General features: G+C 41.1%; 1 protein-coding gene and 1 long non-coding RNA gene across 4 annotated transcripts; one reads left to right on the top strand and one right to left on the bottom strand.

Annotated features, from left to right (window-relative positions):
* Nucleotides 1-1897: 1897 nt before the first annotated feature.
* Nucleotides 1898-8270, top strand: sro (SDR family oxidoreductase shroud). 3 transcript variants are annotated; one of them, XM_087357151.1, is made up of 4 exons: nucleotides 1898-2367; nucleotides 4949-5101; nucleotides 5575-5727; nucleotides 6734-6912. In XM_087357151.1, the coding sequence occupies exons 1-4, from the start codon at nucleotides 1968-1970 to the stop codon at nucleotides 6769-6771; spliced, it is 744 nt and encodes a 247-aa protein (XP_087213277.1). In that variant the 5' UTR covers nucleotides 1898-1967; the 3' UTR covers nucleotides 6772-6912. The 3 variants fall into 3 exon arrangements, with proteins under 3 accessions (XP_087213277.1, XP_021913325.1, XP_087213278.1); XM_022057633.2 differs by having other exon boundaries at nucleotides 1902-2367; nucleotides 6720-8270; XM_087357152.1 differs by lacking the exon at nucleotides 1898-2367 and adding an exon at nucleotides 4103-4373 and having other exon boundaries at nucleotides 6720-8270.
* On the bottom strand, nucleotides 5127-8869 carry LOC110826729 (uncharacterized). Its single transcript, XR_002542129.2, has 2 exons — nucleotides 8418-8869; nucleotides 5127-5715 (listed from the first exon to the last, which is right to left on the bottom strand). It is a non-coding gene; the product is annotated as an uncharacterized LOC110826729 (long non-coding RNA).
* Nucleotide 8870: the final 1 nt, after the last annotated feature.

Here is an 8870-nt window from a genome sequence, read left to right as displayed (position 1 = left end):
TGAGAAAGCGGGTTGTAACTCGTGTAGGACTCTTATCCAGGTCAATGTTCATACAGTCTACAGAATATTTATTATTTTGGTATGTAAAACTCACGCTGGCCTTGTAATCCTGGGGTCTCGGGTTCGATTCCCGGCGGTGCCCGAATTTATAACTTCTGTTGGGCAAGGCCGTGGTCTAGGCAACACGGAGTTTTCCTCCGTGGCATCCCAACAATTACTCCATTCACACACAGAAGAAGGCAATGGCAAACCACTTCTGAATCATCTGCCAAGAACGTATATGAACAGGTCCCAGTCCGAGAAAAGGATGGAAGGATCCTGTTCATATGGACCTGTCGTCACACAGAACACTAAATAAATAAAATGTAAAACTCATCCTTACATACGTGAAAGTCCCTGCGTTTCGCTGTGTTCAATCATTTGTCCACACAAATCGAAATAATTTACATCCTCCATCCTAAATTATTTACTTTGAATAGGAACTGGACAACCCTAGTAGACGAAACTTATATTGTTATACTTGTTAATTGACATTTCGGGAACGTCAACGCCTTATTTCATTTTACTTTACAAATGTTCATGTCCCAAAAGTTTAACACGATTTAAAACAATTGAACAGTTGGTAGACTTCCTGTTTCAAAACTTTGGGCTCATGACTGGCTCCCTCTGGCAACGGAACACGAAGATTTAACACCGATAACACCAGAGCCCACCAACGACCATGATCCTGAATCAATCCAGTCCTCATACCCTGGGCATTATTTCGCGAACATCCATTTCCTCAGCTTTCCAGTAAGTATTATCATTAGTTGTCCCCCCTCGCCTCTTTGACGTTTCTATACTGACAACACAAGGTGAAATCACGCGTCATTTAAGAGAATTCTCAATTCCCAGTCCGCTTCATGGTATAGGCTGTCTTTTTGCTAGAGCTCTAAGTTCCAAAGCACAAACCACTACGCACAATAAGGCAGATGGCACTTCTAATTCTCCGCCTAAGTACACTCGTACAAGAATAATACCGAGAGGTAATATTCCTCTACACCACCAACTGGCAGTATCTTCTGCCTGTGATGCGCATAACAGGCGTCCACCTAAAATAGACAAGCTATAAAATCAAATTATTTGTGAAGGGAGTCTGGAAATTCTAAGCCTGGTCATCAAGGTCGATCAGCGAGTGGGGGCCAACTTTGGGCTTTGTTCCTTCAAAGCTGAGTCGAACAACTGGCTAAGTCCACAGATCTTCTCCATTTAAAAAAATATGTGCGTTCTGAGACGCTAACTTCCTCGCTTTTAACGCAAATATATATTTATTCATGTGGTCTATGTCGCTAAAAATAAATTGATTTTACCATTTTAAGATGCTCTGTCGACATTCACGCCACAGCGTCCGTCATATTGACTTTTACTGGCAGCGTTACCATATTAAAGTGTGAATTAAAATAACATAAATTCTTTGGGACTTGGTTTAAAATTAGAATGGTCTTAAACCCTCGCACATCAGAGAATTAACAAGCAGTACATATTCTTAACAGCTACAAACAAAAAAATGCATATCTGAAAAGCGTTTAACAGCAGAAATGACAGTATCAGGCAAACCGCATATTTCCTGTAGTCTGCCTTCCAGTTTAGACAATGCTATGATCAGAAAACAAAACAAAAGACACAGAATGCCATTATATGCAATTCAAAGTAAGACAGTAGTAGCTTTGCCGCTATCAAATTCTAACATGTTCGTATTCAAACAATGCCACGGCTCTTTGCTGACAGAGCTGACGACTGTGACCGAACAATGGAAATGCCCAAGACATCCTTCTTAGAAATGTGGAAAGAGGACAGGCAGTAAGCAGCGCTCCCATATTCTAGCGGTGATAAAGGGTACCTATAGTCATAGCCAACAAGTAGCGACTTACCTCCGTCAGAGGTGACAGGAACCAGAAAACTGCCCTAACCAGTCAGCACTCAACGTCATGGGGTCTGTGTTCTCGACGCCTGCACAAAGGAAACTTGTTTTTGGATGCGGTGCAGTGGCGGCACTGTGTCTCTTGCGATGTGCTTATTTCAACTTCAAAGCATCCGCAACGCGCCACTTTCTGGGAAGGAAGGAGGATTCAACAGCTTCCGAGAATCAACTAGTGTTCATCACGGGCTGCGATTCGGGACTTGGGTTCTCCTTCGCCTTGCACGCGTATAAACTGGGGTACACGGTGGTCGCCGGCTGTCTGCAAGCCAATGGAGCAGGAAGCACAGAGTTGCTGCAGCTGTGTCCTCAGAGACTGCACGTACTGCAACTCGATGTTACCAGCGACGTCAGCGTGCAGACTGCAGCGGAAACCGTCCAAGAAATGCTGGCACACAACCCGCACTACGGTAGGCCAACACGCACGTCACATAATGGACGGGCAGCGACTACTCGTGTATTATCTATCTAGTGTGGCAATTTTATAACATTTTAATATCCAAAGCACATATCCGGGGATCTTTAAAGTTTCTTTTCCATTTTAATCACTTTAACATGTAAATGCTCAACACGTACTTTCGCGCCATATTTATTTGTATTAATAATTAATAATGGATTTTTACGAAAGATGAAAAACCAGTCACTTCTTATTAAAGGATGCACGTGTTCAATGTTTATGCACTTGACTGGCTAAATTTTGGCTTCCCCCCCCCCCCCCCCCCCCACGTTCTTTAGACACTTACGACTCGGAAGAGACAGTCGTAAGGCAAAGTTTTCTCCGTCTCCTAATATCGCCCGCACAAACAAACCACCAGGCCAACTGCGACACTTAATCGTTGACGGGCCGGCATAATGACAAGGCGGTGACCAAAAACTCCTTCTTTTACATATTTTTGGTCACTGAAAGCGTTCAACTATAAACGTATTCAGTGAATGACTGATTCTGTCATCCATTTATTATACTCATGCATGTCAAAGCAGGGGGCAGCGAACGGTCAGGGCGACGACCCAGGGGCCTCGAGTGCCTGACACGTGTGGTTTCATCTATGACCGACAACGATAAGGAAATAATTGCAAAGTTTTTCAATAAAACCTTGGGACACTAAACGATAATTCTTTAAACGCCTTCCACAGAATGCTGTTGGTGATGGCACATTCATTGTGAGCTGGTTGGTCACATAATCACTCCATCTCTTAATGTTTCCGAGTAATTGACAGTTGTTGGTGGCCTGTATTAGTCCTCGTCAATAATAACATAATTTCATATTTTTCTATCACGGTCACAGTCTAATCCAGCTTTCTGACAGTGGTGGTCGAATGATCTTGAGAATTTTAAAAGCGTCGATTCGGAAAACCCAAGCACCTTGTCGTGACTATAATATGACGCTGACATGTGCGTGACCTCAAAACAGACATCAACATGGTCACTCAGATTCCTGCAGATCGACAAAAATATGCATTTGAAAAAATGACTTTCGAACGACCTGGAAAATTTTCAAAACCTCAATAACGAAAACCCAAGGACTGATGTTGTCGAGACCATGACATAACGATGATCTCGCCGTGACCTCAAACTGACATGACTATTGATACTCAGATTCCCGCAGATCGGCAGGACAACCATACGACCACCCGATGAACATGCTAGAAGTTCTCCAAGACACAACCTAACCCATCGTAAAAAACATTATCTAACCTAACCTCAACAACCTACCCTTACCTTACCTAACCTAACCAAACCTAACCCAAAACGCAACGTAATCCAATGTAACTTATCCCAATCAAACTTAAACGAATACAAAACATCCGACTCTCATAGGATCAAATCCACCACAGCCTAAGGAATTCTCCAGGACAACCCCACGACGAACATGCAAGAGGTTCTTCTGATACCTTTTTTTTTTTTCAAGTTGACTCGAGTTCGGCAGTAGAGCTTCACAGACTTCCATTCAGAGTTTTTGTTACGTTACTCCGATACGGCCGGACTGTTCTCCTATTCACTTTCACGACTGTCGGGCAAACAATGGCCGCCTTGTGGCTCTTCGCCGCTCGTGCGCGCACACACGTAGGGTTCTTCGTGTTCTATTGCCACCGCACCGCATCGAGAATGAAGCGTGCTGAGTTCGAAAACCCGCAGAGGTAAAACTGCGCTCGCTTCCTACTGAAACAGTGCGTTCCATCAATGCGGCAGAGGAACCGCTCGTGCGCACTGGGTCTTATTCTTTTCGTAAAAGGCCCGGCTAATCAGTCTCGCGATTGTCCGCCATCCGTGTGTCAGTGTGTACGTAGAGTCAATATATCGAAACTGCGATCATATTTCAGATGGGGCACTGCCCCAAACAGCCTAATTGCAGCAGCAAACATGTTTTTATTGTAATTATTTTAGCTCGTTCGGCGGGAGGTTCTGTACTGCAAGGTAAAGTGGCCGGAACGTGAAACTGACCTCTGTCCTCCGTCAAAAACCTGATATTTAAAACTAATGCCTAAAATTATCACCATGCATCTGTTTCTGAGAAGTTCATGGCCATCAGTGTTCACTAAACAGTCAGATGTTTCAACGCCACCAAAATACTCAACTGAGATAAGATTGTAAATAGTTTGTACTGATAACAAAAGGTTTAAGTCCAATGTTAAGTATGCCCTTTGTTACCAGAGCCTTGCATCTTCAGGTTATGGATGAATGAGATGAAGGACACCTGTGAATATACTGAATAAGCATTCACAGACAGCTGACAAGGGGTAGTTCTTTAAATTTGGGGTTGAGTGGGGGACCAACTATTCTCTCCATAAGAAACTATCATGTTACATGATTCACAGGGTCCGAGACCTCGTAAAATCAGGACAGGAACCAGTAGCTGGCTATCTTAACTGCAGTAATAAAACCTGTAGTTTCCATAAACGGAGCGGAATTTTCTTAACTACAACTCCGGTCCAGTGGAGTTATTTAGTTAGACCTAATTAAATGTGTGAATATGTTTCTTTCTGTTTCAGAGCTCAGAGCTTTAATTAATAATGCTGGCGTTATGATATTCGGTGAATTTGAATGGCTGACAGAACAGCACATACTAAAACAGATTGATGTAAATCTTCTAGGAGCAATGCGGACCACTAAGAGTTTCTCTTCAATGCTTAGGAAATACAAAGGTATATACACAAATATCGTTGTCCGTTCTGCTACAGCAACATTCACTACTTCGTTTATTGTTCACCATAAATTATAACTATGTGAACACAGATGGCAGTCTTTTGTGATGTGCCATGTAACATTTTACATGTGTGCCAACGCTTTATAGGAACACGGAGTTTTACCTCCACACCCACTAATTACCCCTTCATATCACTCTTATATCTATGTCTGTGAAATGTTTTAAAAACTACACTGCCTCTGGATCACAAATTACCTTCCATTTGAATGCCTTTCCCCATCAGCCCAGTCATTTATACTTTACAAGTGAAAATTTCTTGCAAATTGACTATAATGCCTGAGGTATTTTCTAGTTATCCTGCATCTATCCATGTAAATGCTGGGTTCGCACCTTAAAACAAGTCCCATGTCTCTGCGTGTCCCTTTAAAATAACAGCATTAGTACCATTCACTGGTCTTTGTATCCATGTAGGTCGCGTCATCGCAATCAGTAGCCACTGTGCACTGGCAGCTCTGCCAGGTCTCGCTGTGTATGGCGCCACCAAAGCAGGCCTCCTGGCGTGGTGTGATGGCCTCCGAGTCGAGCAGGCTAAGTACGGTGTGCCTGTCATCTCTTTTATTCCAGGTACGCGAAAAAAATGCAACAAAATTATAACAGTCTTTGAGTCTACTGATTACGGCACACAAAACCAACAAGTTTTATATTAGTAACTAATGTCTATAGTACCAGCGTGTACTGTCTGAATATATTTTTTGCATGCAGAGAACATTTTGTGCTTTTGTTTTAAACTTTCGAAACACAGAATCTTTTGCAGGCATATTTCTTTCCATACATTACTGCCAGGTCACATCCTCTGATGGCCCCACATTGTGAGCCCCATGAAGGGGCCAGGCTGGCTGCATTTGTCAAGATGTGCAAATTTTCTGCTCAGTAATAAATTCTAGGGCAGGGACAAAACTGTTTGTGGTGGGATAAATTTTGGATTTGATGTTGTCACAGTGGTGAGACTGAAGGTGGCTGTCTTCTGGGTTGCTAAGCTGTAGTCTGCCTGATGATGGAGGCAGCATGGACCTCTGAATCATTGCTAAACTTCTACCAGACTACACGGCGCAGCAAAACAGAAGACAGCCATCCTGGGATAAATGTTGCTGCACGTGGCTTGAGGCAGAACTTGAATCACTGATCAGACAAAATCAAAATGACATCAAATAGCGTACAACTTCATTGCCTATTTTAGTCATAAAACCTTTAGGGAATAGACACATTGGAAGACCTAGGTGTAGATAGGAGGATAATATTAATGTGGATCTTAAGAAACTCTGTGAGGATGAAGACTGGTTTTGTATGAGTGACAGTAGAACTCAATGGTAGGCTGTTACGAACATAGTATAATAAGCCTTCGAGTGTCATGAAAAGCATGGAATTTCTTGACCAGATGATAGAACATTAGGTTTTCAAAAAGGATTCTGTTGTGAAGATTCTTTGCCTGGCAAATACTGTAAATACCCCATTTATGAAAAGAGGATAATTCCTGTATGATACCCAGTATGTTAAGAAATGATAATATCACTGTATCTGCAAGACCTGCATCATCAAACAAATATATTATTTTTCAGGATCTTTTTTTCAGCACACCAGCATCTTGGCAAAACAACAAGAGTATGCTAAGGAGATGGAAGAAGCAATGACACCTGTTGATTGCAAATTTTTTGGTGACTATTTCAGAAGGTACAATGAATACTTATCTGGCATGCCAACACCAAGAAAACCACTTCCACTACAGGAAGAAAAGCTATACTCAATGCTAGAACATGCTCTTCTTTCCAAGTATCCCTGCCCTCACTATGAATGTGCAACTCCCCGATACCGCTATTATCATTTTCTGTTTAAAACTTCTCCAACTTGGCTTCGAGACTATCTTGTGCAAAGATTCATGCAGATGCCTGAATTTTGAACCAAACTAAATTTTGTGTACATTGCTGATCAGTCATGTCTGTTATTGTATGTTCCTTGTTTGGTCAACAGAGCACTTATTACAATGTTGTCGTATGCTTTGTGCCTTAATCATCCAGTTCAAAGAACAAGTTGAATCTCACCATCAAACTGAAAAGATTATGGAAAATAGACAATGAACCACTGGGTTTATTGAATCTGATCTGTGTGCCATAAACTGAGTCATAGCAAACTTTCATTTCATAACGTCTCAATTTCTTCTCCTTTGAGTTTTCTTCATAAATGTGTCCTTATTTCTATTACTTTATCACTTCCCCTGTGCTTTTGGCATAATCTTTCTGTTTTTCTTTAAATTTGGTGTTTCCACAATTCCTTTCCTCATATCATCCTGACATTTTAATGTTTAATGTGACTTTTGAAATGGCAATGAAACACTCAGCACACATCACGTTTGCTTATTTATCCCAGCTACGAGACGTTAACACCGACAAAAATTGGGACATAATCAGTAACACTAACCCCTGGCCACTGTGTGACATCTTCAGTATGTCAGGCCTACGAATCATGTGCCACAGTCCCACAAACACAGCATAGGTTGGTACCACTGCTAACTTCAACATTCTACTACATGACTAATTTCAAGACTTCCCATGTGCGTCTTTAAATAGAACAAAGCTACCATGCATCAAATGTGATGAGTCCTCTTTGTGCTTATAAATCGCTGATGCATGCAACTGAGTAGGTGCAGTGTTTTAATTTTTGTATAAACAGATTATTTTGTGCCCCAATGTGATGATAGTCATTTCAGGGCTGGCTTAATATTGTTTATTCATTCCAAGAAAGAAGATCAGTTTTGTTATTACCACTTGCTTTCTTATACTTAATATTTATTATTGCCTACAGTCAGGCTATAGCAGATAGTGGTATTAGGAAATTAATTCTCTGTGGTCTCATGCAATTGGCTGAAAACTTACGAGTAAGTTATCAAGAACACAGTTTATTAAATTCAGGCAGTGGCATTGTGAATTCTGTGAATGATAAATGTTCTGACACATTACTGGATGGATGTTAATGGCAGTGAACAGTCACAAGGACAGTGATAAAACAGATTTTTCAGTTATTTCTGCATTTGCTTTCAGAACAACATCCTCATTACTCTACTGTCTTTATGTGTAATTTTCTATCTGTCCAATAAATTAACATTTAAACAAGAAGCTGATGTGTCACATTCAGTTCTAACCTCATCTGATTTTCTAGGACCTTTCCAATGACACACCCTGAATAAAAATGAAAATGCAGTAGTGATAAAGCATCTTGTTTCAGAAGATTCTGAATAAGAAATGCATCAAAAAAATGCTTACCTCTACAGATAGCCTTAGTTTAAACACATTTTCTGTATCCAAACTAGCTTCACACAGTATTTTCTCGAGTTTTATACGCACCAAGTATTCCTGCATAACAGACTTCTAAACAAATAAAATATAGGTAGCAAAAAGAAAATTGAAGAGAACAGTCTTATAACTCCGTAACTTTTGACGGCTTTTCTTTAAGCGACAGAAAATTCAGAATCAGACATCGTTGACACATTGCATTCGTCTTATGGCTTGTTGGAAAACCATTCCGAAAACAAATTTCCGCCAGGAATTGCTATACGAGTTCAAAAAAAGTGTGGATGACCAAGAAGCTAAACCTCCAAAGTTCAAACATGGCTTCAAACAAAGCTGTCATACGCTTTGTTACGCAAGCGCACCATGTTTGTTTAGGCTCATAAATATTCAGACGGAGAACGTAAGGTTCAAAATCCCTTAACAGTA

This window comes from Zootermopsis nevadensis, unplaced genomic scaffold, assembly GCF_977971745.1.
Source record: "Zootermopsis nevadensis isolate Lab colony 2312 unplaced genomic scaffold, Znev_1.0 Znev_ptg000028l, whole genome shotgun sequence".
NCBI classification, from domain to species: Eukaryota; Metazoa; Arthropoda; class Insecta; order Blattodea; family Termopsidae; genus Zootermopsis; species Zootermopsis nevadensis.
Note: the sequence above shows the minus strand (reverse complement) of the source record. Positions and strands in the feature narration are given on the sequence as shown.